General features: G+C 42.5%; 1 protein-coding gene across 1 annotated transcript in view; it reads left to right on the top strand.

Annotated features, from left to right (window-relative positions):
- LOC138304269 (perforin-1-like) overlaps nt 1-21,814 on the top strand; it is an 82,034-nt gene that overhangs the window by 15,815 nt on the left and 44,405 nt on the right. The window contains exon 2 of the mRNA XM_069244193.1: nt 12,772-13,328. Within this exon, the coding sequence (XP_069100294.1) occupies nt 12,781-13,328 (548 nt within the window). The 5' untranslated portion in view covers nt 12,772-12,780. The remainder of the gene's footprint in view (nt 1-12,771; nt 13,329-21,814) is intronic.

The raw sequence follows: 21,814 nt of genomic DNA, 5'->3' as shown, positions 1-21,814 counted from the left end.
AGCCTCCACCATCTCTTGTCAAATCCTCTGGAATTAATTAAATCACTGATGTGCCCTCCGGCCATGAAAGATGTTGAATTAGCTGGAACTGTCCCACCTCTTTTTTCGGAACCACACCAATAGGAGACACACTAAGGTTCCGCATCGGCCAGTCTGAAAAAGGGCCTGCCATGCGACCTTCCACAAGCTCCTGCTCCAACTTGGTTCTACCACCTCCTCCTTGCCCCTCACCGATCTTAGGTTTTCTGCCAAACATCGCTCCCTCGGTCCTGTGTACCCCAACCTGAACATCCAGGTAAACCCCTCCCTCAACAAATCTGCGTCACTTTTTTATCATATTGAGCAAACTAGAAATGTAGCCTCTCCAGGTAAATTGGAGTACAAGCGTTTTCCTCCGCAGGACCTTGACCACCTCGTCCCCTTATCGGTGACTGCATCCCTGTTGTGCTCCCCGCTATATTGTGCTTGCCCTTGTCTTGCTGCACCTGTTGAAGGGACATTGTTCCCATAACAGTGGAAGAGTGCGTGCTATCCCGCACACTTAGAGCACTCATGTCGGTATTTACAATACTCCAGAATGATGTACATTCCTTTATTACAATGCCTGCATGTCCATTGTTCTGCTGTCTCAGATGCTCCTACCTGTCCTTTTCCTGCAGCCCCCACCCCTCCGTTGGTGGGGCGATCTCGAAAGGGCTGATAAGTGATAGGGAGCCCACTGGCAGTGAAATGGTCTTCCCAAACTTAGTTGGGCCCATGGTGTGCTGCCACAGGTCTGAGTCAATCTCCCCCCACAGTACCTTGGGGTCTGCCGCCATGCGTGCCCAATACTCCTCATCGTACTGCACCCACATCATTTCTCTATTACAAGCCGGCGTCAATGTTGTGGTAATTTTTCTGCTGGGCCAGGGGGTGGAAACGCTGTTTTTACCCGCTGGCCCAGTGGAAAACTCCTAATAGGGCCCCAAGGTCATAATGAGGGCCTGAGTCTTCCTCGGCTTGCTGACACCGGGGAGCGGCGACAATGCATGCGCTCTTCCCTGCCCACAATGGAGGGCGTAGACGCGGGCGGCCTCCCCTCCTTACCTGGGGCCCAACGCTCCTCACACAACGCAGCTGCAAGCAGGCCAATACGGCCGCCACCATGCCACTTGCCACTCTGTGCGCAGGCCACAGTCCTGCCAGCGCACGCTCCAGCACCACATCCATGCAGCGCGTCTCTCTGAGGAGGTGGAGGGTCTGCTCCACCAGCTTGTCAGAGGACATCATTCAAGAGGTAAGTCACCCACAGTTTTTGCTACCACTGATATTGCGATGTATCTTCAACTACCTAGTGACAAGCTAATTAATTCTCAACCAAAGCACACTAGCTACCCAGAACTTGGAAAAATTCACCAACTACCAAAAGTTCACTAACTACCTGCAAACCACTGTGTCACCTGCCTCAAAGTGGTGCCCTGCACCTAAAATGGCTCACTAATATACCAGGTTATACATAGCCCAAAAACAGCCCAACCAGCCCAATGCAGTCTCAGACTGTACCACTTCCCCAATCTTCCCGGGGGGAGGAAACCTCCCTCCGGTTGGCAATCCCCCCAAAACCCCATTGGTGAAGCACCTCTTACCTTTTCTGGGGGGGTTCCTGCTTAGCATTTATAGTGCATGTGGCCAGATGTATCAAACGTTTTTGCATTCGCAAACAGTGCGAATTGCAAATTTCGGCCGTTTGTGAATGCAAAAATGCTGTTCACAATGTATGAAAGGCATTCGCAGTGTAATTTTCAGGAATCGCTAAAATACGATTCCTTAAAATTGTGACCCCATTTAGAGAATCGCAAATTGCGATTCTCTAAATTGGAAATCGCAAATAGAGAATTCCTATTTGAGATTTCCAAAGCACATGTATCAAGCATTTCCTAAATGCATTTTTAAAATTTGCACATGGTTACCACCAAACTTTAGTTTGTGGTTATTGCATGTCCTAAATGCCCAATTCGCAATATAAATGCACTTTTAAAATTGAAATGTAGCGCACACATGCCCCTAAGGCATGTGTGTGCGTCACATGTCCGTAAAAATATTTTTGGGGTGCAGCAGAGGTGCCCTAGGCCCCCAGCACCCTGGGATTTGCATTTCCTAATTTGCAAATTCCTAACTGGAATTCGCAATTTGGGAAATGCAAAAACATTCGCAACAGGCCCATTGGTGCGAATGGGGTTGGATTCTCTATTTGCGATTCGGTAATAGCATTTGCAAATTTAAAGAAATCGCTATTACCGAATCGCAAAAATCATACATACCATTTTGCATTTCTTAAATAGCAATTTCTCAAAATTCGCTATTTAAGAAACGCAAATCGTTTTTTTGATACATCTGCCCCTTAGTTCTGTCACAGTAGCTGCTTCATATTCCATGTTGGAATCAGAATCATCAGAAGTTCCTCTCTGAAGGAAACGTCACTGTCTTCACATTCAACATTAGATGTTGTTTGAGTATCAGAACTGAAATGCTTACCCAGCAGTCATCTTGCAAGAAACAATGTTCCTCAGGGTACGATCTTTGCAGAAACAACAGGAAAAGTGAAAAAGTGAAAAACTAGAAAATAAAACCTTAAGTAAGATTTAGGTTAAACAATTTACAAACAACACATACCCTAAACCAAGACAAATAATTTTTTTTACTAAAGTATGGTTGGTTCTCACAGTTCAAAAACATAAAATGCCAGAAAGTTCACAACAAATAGCAAGACCTGAATGCAAATAATTTTGCTACAGACCAAGATGAGTAACAAACAGCAGTAAACATGAAACAAAAATCAAATGCACTACTTACTAAACCATGATAGAGGTTCAGAATTAAAAAACTAAATGCACACATTACATCCATTATCTACATTACCGAAACCTGCAAGGGAAACATGATTCAAAAACTGCAAACAGGAATCAACAACAAAATAATGCATATTTTCGAACACCGTGACTACAATCCCAAAAAAGGGCAATTTAAAAATGTGAAACCTATCTACCCAATTCCACTGCATGCCACATTACAATTAAAGAAGTAAGATAAACAAAAGGAATTCAGAATATTTTGCCTTCAGTGGGGGACAACATCCAGATTTAGTGTATAGGTCACCATTATCCACATGTATCAGTAATTATCACATCTTTTTGTCCCTGTTAAATTTTGCAAGGTTTGGTCTGCCAAAATGTATTGTAAGGATGCAGAGTATTCCTACCAAGAAATATTCAATTCAGTGTGACCACAGCATTTAAAAAAAACAGGAAATTACGGCTGGAGTTGCTGTGAAAACCAAAGGGGAGGTGGGCTCATGGCCTCCATCCCCAAACCCACCCTCTGAACACATTGGTTTCTCTAACTGCAGGAGTGCGGGCGAGGAAAGCAAGTGTGCTGCACCTGGTAGAAGCTTTGAAAATGCTCCCGCTGGATGGGAGCTTGCTTTGTTTCATTGCCATCAATCTTGAGGGCAGGGAAACTCAGAATACTCTCCCTACAGGAGATGTCGTAACAACTGCAACAAACAGACAAGAACAATGCCAGCTCTCTGGATGTGGGGAGCTGGCGAGGCAGAGGGGGCTCTGAGGATTGAAAGTGTTTTTTTTTTAACCGTGGCGAAAACCACGGCAAATCGCAAATTTCAGTGTGATTTTTAAAAAAAGCCCTTGCTTTTTATTTTGCCTCCAGGTGGGCCATGTCCGGGGGGCATTAATAAAATATAGGAGGGGGCACAGGGCCCCCCTCCTAGGGCTTACAAAAGCCCCAGGAACGGCCACCTCCCTTGACAGTGCATATTATGTATGTGGGGGGCCAAGCAGGCCCCCATGCCCGTAGACTGTCATCTTCCAGGGCAATTATTATTTATGTATGTGAGCGGGTCTGCTTCGCCTGTCTGCGGCTGGGGGACTGCCACGTTCCAGCGCAAATTCTGTTAAAAGCATGTGTGGGCTTGCGTGGCCCCCATACCCTGGGATCACCACCTCCCTGGAGAAAATTATGTCAAAGGTATGCAGGGACTGCGCTGGACACTGTGCCCTGGGGACTGCTACCTTCCAGAGCAATGAACTATTATGTAGGCAGGGGCCTGCATGCCCCCCTTGCACCTCAGGGACCTCCCTGGGGCAATAAATATAATATATGGGGGGGGCGAGCGGCTCCCCACAGCCCCAGGAACCATCACCTCATCATGGAAATCAATACAATGTACACAGGGGCCATACAATGTATGGGGTGGCCAAGCAGTTCCCTCACACCCCATGGAGCACCACCTCACTGGGGTTCAACTAACTTAATGTAGGGGGTCCATCCCTCTGGGCTAAATTGAAACAATGAAGGGGAGCAGAGTGGCCCACCTTGTGGAGCCATAGATAGCCCTGGTGAACGCACCCCACTCCCCCAGGGCCAGCTCCTGCTACCTCCAGGAGTGCCCATCCTCAGGAGGTAGCTGTTAGCTTCTGCTTGGCGGGAGCTGACAGCTCCCACCAAGCAAAATCAAACATAACTTCATGTGTGCAGGGGACAAAATGTAAACTTTGCTCCCACAAGCAGGGAGTTGCTTTTTAAAGCAGATCCCTGCTTGTGGGAGCAATGTTGGCTCCCGCAGGATGCAAGGAGCCGGCTAGGACCAAGGGGGACTTCAGGCTCCTGTGGCAGTCCGGTCCTGCCACCAAACATCTTGCTTGTGTGCCATTTTGAAGTAATTCTATGGAGAGACCATTGAAATAATAGCAATGGTCTCTCTATACAAGGACTTCAAAGTGTCACATTAGCAAGATGTTTGCTACAAATCTTATAGTTACGTTCTGATGCACAGCAGAACACAGTCACCTCTGGCCGACCGGTAAAGTTATTTGAGTGTCGCTCAGTAGGTTACAGGTTCAGATCCTGGTATCTCATGGTAGTTTGTCTGTTTATGTGCTTGTGTTTTGAATGTAAACCATTCCCAATGAGGGAACATTTATGGCTTTAATGGTCTCTCAATACAATGACCTCAAACCGTTGTACTAGCAAGATGTTTGCTGTGAATGTTGCAGTTATGTTTTGATGCACAGCAGAACAGAGTCACCTCTGGTCTACTGGTAAAGCTTTTGACTGTCACTCAGTAGGTTGAAGGTTCAAATGCTGGTATCTCATGGCAGTGCGTATGTTTATTTACTGGTGTTTGAATGTGAAACATTCCTAGTGATGGAACATTTACATCTTTTTATCATCATCATCTTTGGATTGAATGTCTTAGAAATGTCTGGACACTACATAGTAAGGAGTTACATGCGGCCTACTGATTGAGTTCTCAGACCCTCAAACAGAAGGTTGGAGGGTCCAGTCTAGGTGTGTCCGTTGTCTTTTCTCAGCTTTAAATTCCTTTCAACTTCAAATACTTAAGGTACATACAGAAAGGTTATCTCACTCTTTGTACTTGTCAAGTGCACTTTTGTTCAATTTGCCAAACCATTTGTCATTGTAAGTGCTGGAGGGTTGTGTGGTTGTATAGGGTTGGCTGCATGGCCTTGCCACAAGTTTAAAGTTTACACATGTAATTGATAAAACAAAAACTAATTTCTTGGATGTAGCTCTGTATGTAGAGAATAACCAGCTACAGACAACCCTGTATAGAAAGAAAACCTCCACTAATTCCATGTTACATGGGTCTAGTTTCCATCCTCATCATCTAGTTCAGAACATTCCATCTGGTGAGTTTCTCAGGTTGAGAAGAAACCGTTCTACTGAATCAGAATTTGAAAAACATGGGGCAACGATGGCGAATGGATTCAAAGCAAGAGGATATAAACAAGATCACATATGAAGAGGTTTAGAAAAGAAAGACAAGTAAATCGTAGTGACATGTTGGTTTGGAATAGGTCTTCAATAGACAATTCACAGACATTAAACCCAAGAGCTATCTTGTCATACAGTAAAGAAACTGGTTTTAGTAGAAACATTTTCCCAAAATATTGCCATGTCCTAGGTGAAGATCCAGATATAAGTAGCAAAATAGGACCTAGGGTGCCTACTGCATATTAAAGAGCTCCAACTATGAAAGATATATTTGGACATATTTATTTTGAGGAAAGACAGATTAAATCCTGGCTTCAAGAAATAAGAAAAGGCTTTAGGAAGTGCCTCCATTGTAAAGCAAAGCCTGTACCATTGGCAAAAATACAAGATAATATATGGACGAGATTGGAAATGAAATTATAATTAATCAGAAGATCACTTTTGAAACCACACATGTGGTATATAAACTTGAGTGTCAATGTGGGCTGAGATACATTGGGAGCACCATTTGCAATTGAAAAAGAGAATTCTTGAACATATCAGAGTCATAGAAAATAAGGACACAACTTATGCTGTAGCCAGGCATATCAATAAAGCACACACAGATTCCACATGGAAAATCTTGTGATACTCTGGGTTGGCTATAGTATCTTTATCTCCCAGAGGTGGAGACAGAGTGTAGACATTAAAAGGGAAGGAGTCCAGATATATTATGAAACTTAAAACAAAATATCCGTGGGGTTTGAACCTTGATGAGGAACTTTATGTACATGTATAATTTGGCAATCACACTGTAGGCTGATGGGAAATTATCACAGACTTTTAGATCTAGATAAATTATTTGAGTATGTCATGCTTTAGGATGTTTGCTATAGCTCTTTGAAAACAAAAATGATCTAAGTATGAATCATAGTTATTGGACGAACGATCCCACTGAGGGTTAATTTATTTGCATGTTAAGTGAAAGTCTCACTGAGAGCTTACAAAGATGGAGACAATCAATGATAAATCCCAATGAGGGTTAATTTATTTACATGCAAAGTGAAAATCTCATTGAGACATAATGATGTTGGTGATAAACAATGTATATGGTTAGCAGACTGAGTGTATAATATATTTCTGTAATAAAAAAAATTAAATAAATTGTCTTTTATTGTAATATGATTGATTAACTACAAGATCCACAATGCTCTGGGGTTTGTAAGAGGTATTTATGACAAATATTGAAGATGGACTAACAGTCGTGAACAAGACCGATACGGTTGAAATGCGTAGACTGTTTATGAAGGAGTAAACAGCATTATTCTGCTACTGAGTGCGTCCCATTGGTTTGTTCTTAACTATTTTGGGAGTTGGTCCAAACTCTTGTGAGCACCGGCTTAAGCAGTGCGCAACTCGAGTGGACCGACTTGCAGGAAAAACAAAATAATTATATATATATATATATAAAAATATATATATATATATATATATATATATATATATATATATATATATATATATATATATATATACACAAGTCTGGACGCCTTTCTCATGATCCCAGGATCCTCACCTCTCTTTTTATTATACACCACTCGATATCTCACTACTAAATGTGCCCTACCATCCCTCTTGCTACATTTCCTTCCACCTATCTCTAGCTCTACCTATCCACCTCACTCTAAATCCTTACGTCTATCATAACCTCTCTTTCTTTACTTACCCATTCGTCATTCTACCTATTTTATCTTTCTTTCTGGCAGCCTCACCCGTCTATCTTTACTTTACATCTCTTTCTACTTCATTTATCTCTAACTCCTCTCTTCCTCTACTTCTGCCTCCCCTCTCCTCTACGTAACCTCTCTTCCCATACTGTTCTCTTTGCTTCCTTAGTCTTCTCCTTTCTTCTCCCCTTCCCAGGTTTCATGCTCACAGAGCTGAAGTTACTGTCTCCCCATAGAGACATGCACATTAAATTGGAAAGGAGGAGAAATACAGGGGAAGAGAATTGAAGAGGAAGTTATCAATTTTTACCTGATGCAATGGTGAAAATGCTTTAAGTAATGCTTTGATTTTCATTACTGCAGTGAGCATGGTAGTTGCGAAGGTGAATTTATTTGTGAATGAATATTAATCAATTAGAACTTGAGAAACATACACATATGTCTTCATTTAATTTTATGGACGAGCCCACAAAATGTACAGCGCATAACACTTATTTTGACATTTCGAAGAACTGCAGGAACCGGTCGGTTAGGTACTGAATTCTGTGTGAAACATTGCTGTTAAAATTTTAAAAAAAATAAGTTTCAAGTGCAAAAAGAAGTGGTGTTATCAACACTTGTTCAAGCTATTTTGGTACTATTTGGTTGGCGAACTCTAGACAGTTTGAGCTTTCAGCTGGTTTTGCATATCCCCATTTCTGAAAGTTTTAATGTATAATTCAATATCGCTTGGCATTAATTATTTGAAAATAAATAGGAAATACATTCAAAGATGCTATAAAAATGGTGGGTAGTGTCCCCAAAAATGTAGTGACAGTAGCCCTGAAAATCCTTACTATGGTCTTGAGCCCCACTTTTAGCCCAACGAGAAGCACCTTCAAATTTCTCTTCTGCAAACAAAATATGTCTTTTTTTATCAAAACAAAACGTGGTTTCACTAAGACCACAAATTCTGAACTCTGTAATGTAACATTGTCCTCTTCATGTATCACAGAAAGGTGAAAAGTTCTGTATTGGACTACTATTTTTAATAAGCATTAACCCGTTTGTAAACATAAAACACAATTTTTATGTTGATGGACCAAAATAAATAGGTGATATAAAACATTACATAATAGGTGTAATATGGGCCTTTATGGATATCTCCGGGTACAGGTGACGTCTACCAACTAACTACATGGCCTTCAGCCTGTCAATATAGGACGTACTGATCAGTTACCCCTTAGAGGGGTTATGCACCGCTATCCCCATTGAGCAATATGAGTGGGCTCAAGCTCACCCCCTCTTTATTTTCATTTTTAGGCCCACCCTCATATTTGGGCTAGGGAATAGAAAGGGGGTTAAGCCCTCCCTCATTCTTGGGCAAGCAGTGGTGGGTAATCTTGTTGTAAATGTCCACACGGTGAAAGTTAGTGCATGGTGGAAGGGATTATATTCCCCCTTGCTCTCGGGTAAGGTGAGGGGGGTAGGTGCAGAGCCGCCCACCACACTCGCACACTGTGGGGGAGTTGTATAATGGTGCACCTTCCCCTCAGGCAAAGCTCAAGATCAGGGTGCTATTTAACTATTATTCTTGGGAAGGCTAGTGAGGAGATTGAGCAGCCCTTTTCTGCCCTGGTTCCCACTTGCACACAATGAGAGGAAGGGAGTCACCACCCTTGTTATTGGGTGAGACGTGGGTGTTAGTAAACCCTTTTGCCCTTGGGCAATGGATGAGAAGAAGGTGTTATTTCTGCCCTCGCTCTTGAATAGAGAGGCCATTGTACATACCCCTAGCATTGAGCACCTTGAGGGGAGTGGGATATTTTCTACCCCTCACTGCGCAAAGCAGGAGAAAGGGGGTGTTATTACACAATATCCCTTGCACTTGCTGAGGGGGGTATAATGTACAGTCTCTTCACCGAGTTGAGTTGAGGGGCAGACACCAGAGCAGTTCCTGCTAACCCGTGTGTGGTTAGTTTGCCCTTCAGCCCTTGGCCAAGGGATAAGTGACTCCTGGTCCTTGCCAGGCCCTGTGGCCGGGGGTGGAGGGTGGGGGGGGGAAGGCTCTACCCCATGCCTGTTTGATAGTCTGGGGAGAGATAGTCATAATAACTGTGCAGTTTAGGATCTGCTGTTGTGCTCCTTTTTCTGATTCCCTTGGATGTTTGAAAACATTTGTAGCTAAACCATGTAAGTGTTCCTTGTGTATTGACAGACTCCATGTCTACTAAGGTCCTTTTGCTTGTCCATATGTGGTTTGATGTTCAAATTAAAAAAATATATATATATGCATGTTGAAACACTTACGCTGGAAACTCACATTTTGCCTTATATCTCCAATGGCAGAATGGATAGTCACCCAACCAAAAAAGGCACCGTATGATTAAAAGGCTGCCGTATAAACACTTGTGGACCATGGAACGTTTTTGCTATCAAGGGACCAAAGGCCGAGTTGCAAATAAATCTCACAGAACCTTGAACTCTCAGATTTAAGTATTGATCCATGCCTCGTGTCAAATTGATATACAATTTAAAAGAGAGTGCAAACCGGGTAATGGCCATAAAAGGGAATGTAGAAAGTTTAGTGAGCATTGGTAAGGGGTATAGAGGGAAAACAAAGTTTCAAAATTAACTGTGCCTGGATATTTCCTGAAACAGTGAAATCTGTCCAATTCAAAGGCAGAGCAGGCTTAGTTTACTTTTTTTCTCTTACCCAAATGCTGCCCTCCACTTAGAGGGCGGTGTGGACCTGTTGTGACTGGAGTAAAATTAAAATGGAGGCCCAGATTTATACTTTTTTCACTCAAAAACGCAGTTTTGGGTGAAAATGTTTACAGACGGTTATCAGCATTCCAAGACGCTGGCCAGGTGTCATGTTTATGGAATGACGGTGGCCGCGGTAAGGCCTGGCTAGCGTCATGAAAAATTACGCTAGCCAGGTGTGGGAGGCGTAGGGGGAACAGGAGGTTGTGCATCAAAGGATGACGCTAGCCTGGTTAGAGGCATGAAAATGCTTCTAACCAGACAAGCGTGATTGTTTGACGAACAACCCCTATGGACATGGCTCCTGTCTTAGTAAAGACAGGAGTCATGCCCACCACCACATTGGCCATGGCCAGGGGACATATGTCCCCTGGGAATGGCCATTTGGCCCAGTGCCATGTAGGGGGGCCAAGTTAGGCCCCCATGGCACTTTTAAATAACATTGAAAATACTGACCTATACTTACCTTACCTGGGATGGGGTCCGCCATCCTCTGGTGTGCCTCTGCTGTGGGTGGGGGTGTCTCTGGGGCTAGGGAAGGGCATCTGTGGGCTCATTCCATGATCTCTGACCATGGAAATAAGCCCACAGGTCCCCTCACGCCTGCCCTGACCCAGCATGAAATAATGGCATTTTTAAGGCCCCCTTCCCCCGTGGGTGATTTTAGCATGGGGTGATAAATATGGTGCTAAGGCCATATCGTCATTTTCTGCACGGGAACGCCTACCTTGCATCTCATTGACGTAAGGTAGTTTCCCGCAAGCCAAAAATTATGCTAACTCCAAAACTTTGGCGCTAGACGGGTCTAGTGCCAAAGTATAAATATTGAGTTAGGTTTGCGCCGAATTTGTGTAAAAAAAAAAACGATGCAAATTCGACGCAAACAGAGTAAAAATCTGGTCCGGAGTTCCAGAATTACAGACAAATTCATATGTCAACGTGAGCATACAACTCAGTCAAACAAAGTTGAAAGCAGACCCAAGTCAAAACAATCATAGTAACTTGGGATACTGAAATCATGCCCTCACCGGAGCCAGTACATGCTATTGCAGTTGCAAGTGGTCATCAGCTAGGACCTGGAGCTGAGCATTTTTAAAATAGAGGCTCAGCCGTATTTTTCTAGCAAACAATGGATGAGAACCCATCACAAATTTGCTTAGCCTCCCATCCAAAGGACAGAAGTACTGCCCTGCTAGGACAGATCTACTGTATGTTCTGCTTTATTCTTATGCACATCTGAGACAGGTACTCAGACAGAGTAGATAGCAGCAACTAAAGAAAAGAAAAGTGACCTTCTGTGTACACGTTTCCACCTAGACCTCATGCATATAATGATCAATAAGAAAGACCAGCTGAATCCTCAGGAACTCCATAAGAGGATGTGCTTTGACCATGTACTTGGCCGTATATCACTACAATGGGACATTAAACTGGAGAACAGCGGCACTGATTCCACAGGGTAAAAGACTACAGTTTGTTCATGTACTTGGCATTGTGCGACTGCAATGGTGTATTCCATTGGTGAGTAGTGGGATTGCTTTCTGAGAGTAAGGGACTGTGCTATATCCATGACCATGTGTCACCACAGGGGTATTCCATTGGAAAGTCGTGGTCCTGATTTCTGAGAAGAAGAGACATACTTAATCCACATATTTGGCCTTGTGCCACTATAATGAGGTATTCCATTGAAAAATAGTGGAACTGATTCCTGGGACACACTTTTAGACATAAAGAGTCCAATCCCTCTCTTTTGATACTCGACCCTCATGGAGTTGAACCTTTCTTGAACACCAAAATGATCATATTTCACAGCGACCTGATGAATTCCCTTATCAGACAGCAGAGTACACTTCATGATGCATTGAACATACAGACTACAGTAGTTAGCAACCAGGAATGTTATTTCATGAGTTTGTGGATCTAAAGGCTCAGATCTCAGACAGGGGGGCTGTCATCCATTTTACATTGATATCTTAGGTTTAGATAGCAGAGCTAGTTGTCTCTCAAGTGAGAGAAACTGATATTTTCAGCAGGTTCCATAGATCTAACAGACTTAGACCACAAAACTATTTCACAGGAGAAACAAGTTGGTCTTGTTTAAGCCTCAGAATATAGAGCTAGTTCTCAGATTAAGTGGATTTTACATATACACACATCTGGACTATCTATTAGTTCCTACAGATATGAGTGATGTAGACCTTAGGAAGCAGTGCTACGTCCCAAATGTTACAGATCTTACAGACACATTCATCGGCAAGCTGAGCTATCCCTCAGGTTTCACATCATTGCTCAATTAGCCGAGAACCCCCTCACATTACACAGATGTACATCAATTGTATTACAGAGAGTAGGGCTACCCTTTCAGTACTGTGGAGCTGGCTACAGTTGTGTCCTACAAAAAACTTTTCCCTAACCTCCACAAGTTTGTGTTCATGGAGTTATGATAGGAGATCTGTCCTATGGCTTATTTTGAAACTAAATACAGCCTACACAGGCAATTCTCACTGTCTTTGTTCTTATATTACAGGTGGAAGCCATGATGTTTTACAAAGGGATCTTTCTAGGTTGGGGTTGCAGCCTCATATCTGTTCTTCTCATCCCACTGGTCCATGCTCAGTGCACCACAGGCAATGCAGCACAGTGCAGTCGTGCACAATTCATTCCAGGCCACAATTTGGGTGGAGAAGGCTTTGATGTCATGACATTGCAGAGGAAAGGTGCATATGTCATCGATATGGAGAGTTATCTGACCCAAAATCAAACTTGCACCCTCTGCAAGAACTCACAACTCGAAAACCAACAGCAGAAAGTGCCACTGAATGTCCAAGACTGGCGGGTGGATGTTAGGTGCTCCCTCCAGGTCACCAGCACAGTCCATGAATCCAGCCTATCCTTTGCCAACTCCACCAGCCACAAAATTGAGAATGACTGGCACATCGGACTGGATGTGAAACCGTTCCCAGGAGTTTCAGTCGGTGTGGTGACAGCAGGTTCCCAGTCAAAGCTTTCTGAGTTTGCGATGCAACGTGCCGAAAAGGACAAGTACAGTTACTCCACCCAAGAAGTGTCCTGCAATGTGTACAGGTGAATTTATTATGAAGACCTATGATCTTCAACTAAACTTGCAACTGGACATTATGCTACGTGAGAGTTAGAGTATTATTTTTCCTTCAGTGTATCTTCAATGGGCGGGTGTGGGTAGATAATCCCGCCCTCCATCACTAAGAGCTGTGTCCAAATGTAGTGAGTTTCCTTGACTCTGAACTGTGTATGACAATGTGTGTTTGTAATCTGATAAGGAAGTGTTTTGTATTTATATATTCCAAAACGTTAGTAAAAGCAAAGAGCATTACTACATGTCGGTTTTCCCTGAGACCTATATAAAGGGGTGATTGCAAAGCAGTAGATGTTTTGGAGCGCTACCCGCTTTGTCACCCCATCTTCATTTCGCGCTGCGATGGATGCCCAGCACTGTCACAGTGCAAAGTGTCCATTCACTTGGATTGACAAAATCCATCCTCATCAGTATTAACGACACAGAATTTCATTTTGTGATTCTTCTGAATTCCTATGGATGCAGGGATGGGGCTGGTTTGAGAAAAAACATGATTTGCTGCGTGGGGATATTGACGGTAGCATGCAGAGACCACTCTTTGTCCCCCCAATGCTTCAGCTATCATGGCTAAAGTGGAAGCTGTCTATCCCGGGCAGCTTCTGCTTTGTGAATCCTTAACCAATGCTTTGATCATTTGCTTGTGACTGAAAATTGTGTCTTTGATACTTTGAAATGTGATTCAGAAGGAGACGGAGGACATACCTTTCATACCCCCTCCTCGTTTGGAATGGTAATGAATCACTAAGAGACATATTTATACTCTGTTTGCGCCGCTTTAGCATTAGTTTTTTCTGCTAAAACGGCGCAAACATAACTCCATATTTATTTTTTGACGCTGGACCCATCTAGCGTCAAAATATTGGAATTAGTGCAATTTATTGGATGCGTGAACCCACCTTGCGTCAATTAGATGCAAGGTAGGCGTTCCCATCCAAAAAATTACACTATCCCCATAGCGCCATATTTATCCCCGTACTAAAATGATGCATGAGGGGGAGGCGGACCCAAATAACGGCAACAAGCTTGCTTAGTGCCATTTTTTAATGCCTGGGTCAGACCAGGCATTAGGGGACCTGTGGACAAATTTCCATGGCTAAACGCAATGGAATGGGCCCATGGGTGCCAACCCCAAGCCCCAGGAACCGCCCCATCCACACCAGAGGGACACTAGAGGATGACTGGGTGCAATAGCTATACCCAGGGGACAATGGTCCTCTGTGCTGGCCATTGGGGTGGTGGACATGATTCCTGTCTTTTATAAGACAGGAATCATGTGTTATGGATGGTAGTGCATCAGGAAATGACGCTAGGCTGGTTAACAGCATTTTTTGCCTCTAAACAGCATAAGCTTCATTGTTTGATGCTCAACCTTCATCTCCCCTACCGCCACCCCCACCCGGATAGTGTCTTTTATTTTGAAGCTAGACCAAGCTTACCGCCGGCTTGTGCCATTCCTTAAAGCTAGGGCTAAACGTTTTGATGCAAACTGCATTAGCACAGTTGTACACCAAAAAGAATAACTATGCCCCTCAGTGTACTACTCATTGAGTTGGGAACATCTCCAGCTTCTAATGTGGAATTAGGCTATTAAAACTGCTCAGGTGCACATCACAAGCTTAAAAACCCCTGGCACTAGGTGGTAGATTATAAGTAATCTTTATCTCCCAACTCCCTCTCCTAACAGACAACCCAAACACATCAATTGCATCTTTCTTCCCCAGTCCCTTCAACCACAATTGTATTGAACTGCTTTCGTTCTAAAGCCCCTGAGTTGCTGGCAGCTGAACTGTTAACCCTCCAATACCTCGTTCTCCCCCCCAAAAAGCAATGAATATCTTTCATGTTGTCAAACATCCTGTCAAACCACCCACCCAAACACCTGGCCATCAGTGAAAGCTGTGCACCATTTACAAAGTCACCATGTTTTGTGCACCTGAACCCTTCAAGAGCCCCCTTTCCGGAACTAACTTCCACTCCTCTATGTTTAATAATGGGGAGGGAGGGTGGGGCCCACGAAAACCCCCCTAGTACCTCCAGCCACTGTGGCGACTCCTTGCAAAAGGTGTTGTTCCACTGAAATGTCTACCCTTTTTCACTTATGGCTCTGCCCCCTGCCCCCTTAGACTATAGGGTCCCTGCAGTCCCCAGACTGCTCCTCCCACCCAGAAGGCTTGGTGGGCACACCAAAGGACCCCAAACCAGTTCCAATATCCTCAGTTGCCTATTAAACAGAGACACTACAGCATCTGTGACATCTTCTTGTCGGCTCCCCAGGTAAGCCCTCAGAAACTCTGCGAATGAAACAAAGTATCCACAGTTTCATTGACAATTTCTGGGATGTCCCTTGCTCTGGAAATAATATTATGCTTTAATCAGCCCGGCACAAACACACAAAGCAATTGCAAGACTTTCAAATCCCATGCCAATTGCCTGTCTACCATGTTGATCATTGACATATTTTTGACATTGAAAATCACTTTCTTGTTCATTAACCTGTCACACGAGAACACCAGCACTACCACTAATGGAAATAACTCAAAAAAATGCAATGCTTGTACCTCCCAGTTTATATTCCCTTTGCCACTGCTTGGCACATATCTTTTCCTTCCAAAAAAATCCAAACCTGCTCTTCTTGCTGTGTCCAAATATTTTTATAGGTTGTATTCTGTTTCTTTGCCCAGTCCTTGCAATGGTATTCCATAAAATTGCTACACAAACGTGCAACACATCTTCAGGTCTGCCCTGATGCCTGCAGAAAGATGCACGCTTTGATAAGGGAGGGACAACTCAGATAATGCCAGCTTAAAACATCCACAAAAAATTCTGTCTGTTCTCACCACACTGCATGCAAAGTTTCAATGCCTTAGCAAGATGTGCACTTCCAGTACCTGCACTTTTTTTAGCCAATATTTTATTTAGGATTGCTAGCGTTGCCTCCTTCTTATCCTCCTTCAGCCTCACCTTAGTTCTTACTGAATCAATCTCAATCCCATTCCTCTGTTCCTTCCCCCTCAGTCCTGTCCACCAGTTCTCACTACTCCAAGTCATCCTCTTCATAATTAAGTGCAGACAACTCCTCAGTGCCTCCATTACTTAGCATTCTCCAAGCCGTTATGGCACTTCATCATTATCCGTGTTACCATATTACATTTTGTAGGACTTTCTTTGTCTGCTTAAGTATGAACAGCTGCTCAATACCTCCTTGATTGTTCTGCTGAGTGGTCCTAACAGTCTTCATCTGTAAGTAGTAGAGCCTCACCAACCTCTCCCAGGTGGCTGCAGACCTACTTGTCAATTGATGATACGGGATGCTTAAGGAGTACCAGTGCACTCTCCGAAACCAACACCCCTTCTGCCTTTTCCCCTTCCTAGCTCACCTTTATTTTAGGGCCTTCCACCCTCCTTCTACCATTCCCAGAGCCAAGCCAGCCAACTGCGCAACCCTCTCTACATATCTGCTGCCTGTGGGCCTTGGCACTCCCTTCTGTTGCCCCCATTCTCACCTCCAAATCCTTCTCCCCCCAGCAGGCTGGGAGCTGCACCCAAAGCGTACTCAGACATATTTCCGCCCTGCAAATAAACTTTTCATCCCATGGGGTTGATCCAGCACTGGGCCCTAATTCTAAATTCCAGGATCCAATGAATTTTCCTTCACTGTTCCAAAGGTGATGAGACAATGCAGTAAATTATTCAAGTCAATTACAGCTAACTCAATAGTCACACTTTCAATCTCAGAGACCAAATTATAGTTCTAAGGACTTCATTTAAACTCAAAGTCAAGCTTACATACAAGAGCCTCAAAAACATAGTATAAATGTACAGAATAATCAAAGGTGAATCAAAACGTTGTGCAATATGAAGCTTAACTAGCATATAAAAGACCACTAATTCAATAGGGATAGTGCAGGAAATGAAGAAAGGCAATTGATGCATATGAGTACGAATCCAGGTTCTCCTGCCTAACCATTAATTCTATATTCCTAACTATGTTAATATTCTATGGGTTCAAGAAAGTAGACAGCACAACAGAATTTCTGGAGAAGTTTCCATCAATAGAGGTATCGAGGCATGAAGCCACACAAATTAGAGTTCAAGAGAAGTATCTAAGCAAGGTCCGCTCTCAGCTAAGGTCATAGGGAATCTGACGCTTACAGCTAACTAAACCACACTTAAATCCCATTTCTTCCAAAGATGATCTCATTGGCAAATACATTCTCCAGCTGAAAAACATAACCACAAATTATACTTTGCTAATTGACACTTCAGCCTTCTATGTTTTTGGCGTAGTCCTTGGTATACAGCTGCCAGCCCAGGATACTCCTTACAGCTTCGATAAGCATTCCAACGGGCTTTTCGTATCATCTTGAACACTGAGCTCCCTATTAACTCGGCCTCTGATCCTGACACCTGCAGCTTTAGAAAAACATTCAAAATGAGACTGCACATTGAATGTTAAAGCACAGAAAAATATATGGGCCTTTACAACTAATTAAATACGAATAAACGCCCAGGTTATATAAATTCTATATGTCTCTTTTGTCAAATATATAACGATTATAAAGAATAATATTTCAAAAACACTATAACATAAACATTCTTTCAAGCAATGATAAAATTTGGCATACTTGAAGCATTGCGTTTATCTGTGCATTCAGATCCTATATTTTACCGTGAACCATGTTAAAAACATATTTCTCTCATTAAGTAGAAAAACAACCACCCTTTCATTTAATGTTTTAAGAGGCATAATGGCACAGCCAGGTTACGCTCTTTCAAACCTCCCTCTGATGACTTTTAGAGTCATCATAAATCCCTTTCCAATCTTGAATGAGACTCTTTTAAACGTTGCTGTTTTAAACAGTTTCAGCTTTTTCTCCTCCAGCCGTTTCATACCATCATAATATTTACACTGACTATCTTCCAGTTCCACATCTGCTCTTTTTGTTTTCTGACCTTTCTGGATCTTCCTCCTTTGGAATATTGAGAATCCAACCAACAAAACTATTCCTACTATAAAAACAATCAGCAATAGTCTCAGCACAAAGCCTATAATTCTACTTATCAAGTTCCCAAATCACCTGCCTTTAGCAGAAAAACAATGTCCTATTGCCTCCCATGCACCAATCGCTTCCAACTCCTTCAAATCGTTTTTCAACCCTCAAATGTTCTGGATAAACTTTTCTAAATCCTTACTTTTATCCGAAATAAAGGTACAACATTGTTGAATCTTCAGCCTCCAGCAGACTCCGTCCTCTTTTGTGAACTACAAGTCTAGCGCAAGCTGATTTTGTAAAACCATTGATCTTATTTCAACCATCTCAGTATTTACCAACAACAAGTTTGCTGTGTTGGTAGCAAGCTTATCCACTATTGAAGACAGCCTTCTAATCTTTATGTCATTCAAAATCACACCAACTGATAGAATCAATGCACCATAAATATCTCCCACTATTACTGCAGCACAGGATCTTCATGATGTTCCACATGATATCTTTGGAAATACTATTGCTAGATAGCATATACCATGCCATCCTTTCGGCAACTTAAATAGGCATACTGTCCACAAATAAAATATGCTCCAGGAATCACAGGATCCTTGCCATCCAAAAAGAATTCACTCTTTCCTCTGACATCAAAAACATGCTCATAATCACTCTTCCCTACCTATGAACAAAGGATTGATATAGATCTTATCAATGTGTATGCACAATTTCCCTTTATGTTGCCAGTCTAAGGTTAAAGCTGGTATATTGCCTTGCACTTGGTGCACTATTTCCCCCTTCTGCAATCTGTGTTGTGTTGCAAGGTCTTTATCGGTTTTAGATTTGGTTTCTACTTCCCTACTTCGATCACCACTAAATTTTAAAACTTTCTATTTCAGTCATTGAACAGGTCAAATTGTATCTATGTGCATATACATATACAGGGCCTTAATTATACTTTTTGTTGCAAAACTGCACTTTTTCACCAAAAAGTTTTGCACTGGCTTGCACCATTTTTTGTTAGCAGCTGGGCACCATATTTATGGAATGGTGCAAGCTGGTGCAAAGGGTAGGCTAGCGTAAAAAAAAATGACGTTAGGCAGGTTAGAGTCAAAATAAATGACTCTAACCAGATTAACGTCATTTTTTTACGCTAAGGGGCATGTTTATACTCTGTTTGCACTGAATTAGCGTCATTTTTTTTACTCTAATTCGGTGCAAAACTAACTCCATATTTATACTTTGGTGCTAGAACCGTCTAGCGCCAAACTTATGGAGTTAAAGTCATTTTTTTGGAAGTGGAAACCTACCTTGCCTTAATGAGATGCAAGATAGGTGTTTCTGTGCAAAAAATGACTCTCTGGCCTTAACGCCATATTTATACTCCCATGCAAAAATGGTGCAAGGGAGGGAGGAGGGGTCAAAAAATTGGGCAAAGCTTGCTTTGCCCCATTTTTTAAAGCCTGGGTCAGGGCAGGCGTTAGGGGACCTGTGGGCCTATTTCCATGGTGGAACACCATGGAATAAGCCCACAGGTGCCCTCCCCATGCCCTAGGGGCACCCCCATCCACACCAGAGGGACTGCGGAGGATGGGGGACCCCATCCCAGGTAAGTACAGGTAAGATTGCATTTTATTTTTGAAAGTGCCATAGGGGGCCCTGAAATGAGACCCCATACATGGCACAGGGTGCAATGGCCATGCCCAGGGGACCCTTGTCCTCTGTGCTGGCCATTGGGGTGGTAGGCGTGACTCCTGCCTTTTCTAAGGCAGGAGTCATGTGGTATGGTAGGTTTAGCACCATGAAATGACACTAATCTGGTTAGAGTCATTTTGTTTTACTCTAACCTGCCTAAAGTCATTTTTTGGTGCTAAACCCTCTTCTTCTATACTGCCAGCTCCACCGACTAAAGTCTTTTCTTTTCACTCTAGCCTATCCTTTGCACCGGCTTGCGCCATTCCATAAATATGGTGCCCAGCTGGTGCTCAGAAATGGTGCAAGGCGGTGCTAAACTTTTTGGTGCATAACTGAGTTAGTGCAGTTTTGCAGCAAAAAGTATAAATAAGGGCCAATATTTTGTAAGTTTGTGCCACTTTTGCGTCACAAAATGAAGTTAATAAGATGCAAAAAAATTATAAATCAGGGCCTTGGTGCTAGATGGGTCTAGCACCAAAGTATAAATATGGAGTTTGTTTTGCACCGAATTAGACGCTAATTGGGTGCAAACAGAGTATAAATATGCTGCAGAGTATAAATATGCCCCTAAAGATGGCGTTAAGGCCATGGAGTCATTTTTTGCACTGGAACGCCTACCTTGCATCTCATTAAGGCAAGGTAGGTCTCCATCCCCAAAAATGACTTTAACTCCATAAATTTGGCACTAGACGAGTCTAGCACCAAAGTATAAATATGGAGTTAGTTTTGCACTGAATTAGAGTAAAAAAAAATGATGCTAATTCGGTGCAAACAGAGTATAAATATGCCCTACAGTGTCTAAAGGTTTTAATGACACAAAATATTTTCCTGCAATCTCTGCACCTCTAAAATAGGGGTTCCTATTCAGGTGGTTAAACAAAGGAACTTCCAGCAACACCATTATAATTCAAAAAATAATTTTGAAAACTTTCCTCATTGTAAAATATATTTAGTAGCAAACTACATAAAATACCATATGTCAATGGGATATGATGAAATGTGATACCTTCTGACACAGAAGCAAGTAACTGAGTACAGACATAGCAGTCTCTAGCATCCATTGTATTTAAATACTCCTACAGCAGTCTAAAATACACATTATTTCAATAATCTCCTCTAGACTCATATAAGTGTAATGCCTTATCATCTAACATATACACATTATTGTCCTTAGGACTAAGAGTATGTGGAGAAACACTAAGAAATAACTTCTTCTCTTTAGAATGAGTAGAAGAAAACACTCCTTTTATCAATGTAGCACTACAAGGAAAATAAACAATAAGGCACATATTATGTACCCACTGTTATTTCTTGTGTTTCGCTTATCTGCGTCTTTAGAATCAGATCTATTATTAAAGGAAATACTGCAGCAGCAACATATCTTTGGAGGGTTCACCAATGCGAATAGCAACAGAGTTCAAAGTTTATGGAGCAACAATGTATAAATCTTCATGAGACTTCCCTAACTCTACTCCGTTTTCTTGTAAATGACAAGTGTTTTTTTCTTCTACTGGGGCCCAGAAAATCTTCCAACTTCTCTATCCCAATCAACAAAAATGCCTTTAATATCTACACAAACAAAATTCATTGAAGGCGGCAAAATTTTTAAATACAACTCATTCACAACGTTCAGTTCATGGAGGTTCAGCTGAACCAATATATTCACTCCAACATTCCCAGAACTCTTTATCTGTGACTGTGTCGTTTGCGAAGTAAGTCCACTCTGGCAAAGATATCTACAACTAGGCGCTATTGTTCTCTTTGACCTTAGTGCGACA

This window comes from Pleurodeles waltl, chromosome 7, assembly GCF_031143425.1.
Source record: "Pleurodeles waltl isolate 20211129_DDA chromosome 7, aPleWal1.hap1.20221129, whole genome shotgun sequence".
In the NCBI taxonomy this organism is placed as follows: Eukaryota; Metazoa; Chordata; class Amphibia; order Caudata; family Salamandridae; genus Pleurodeles; species Pleurodeles waltl.
The sequence above is the reverse complement of the archived record's forward strand: the minus strand, read 5'-3'. Positions and strand labels throughout refer to the sequence as shown.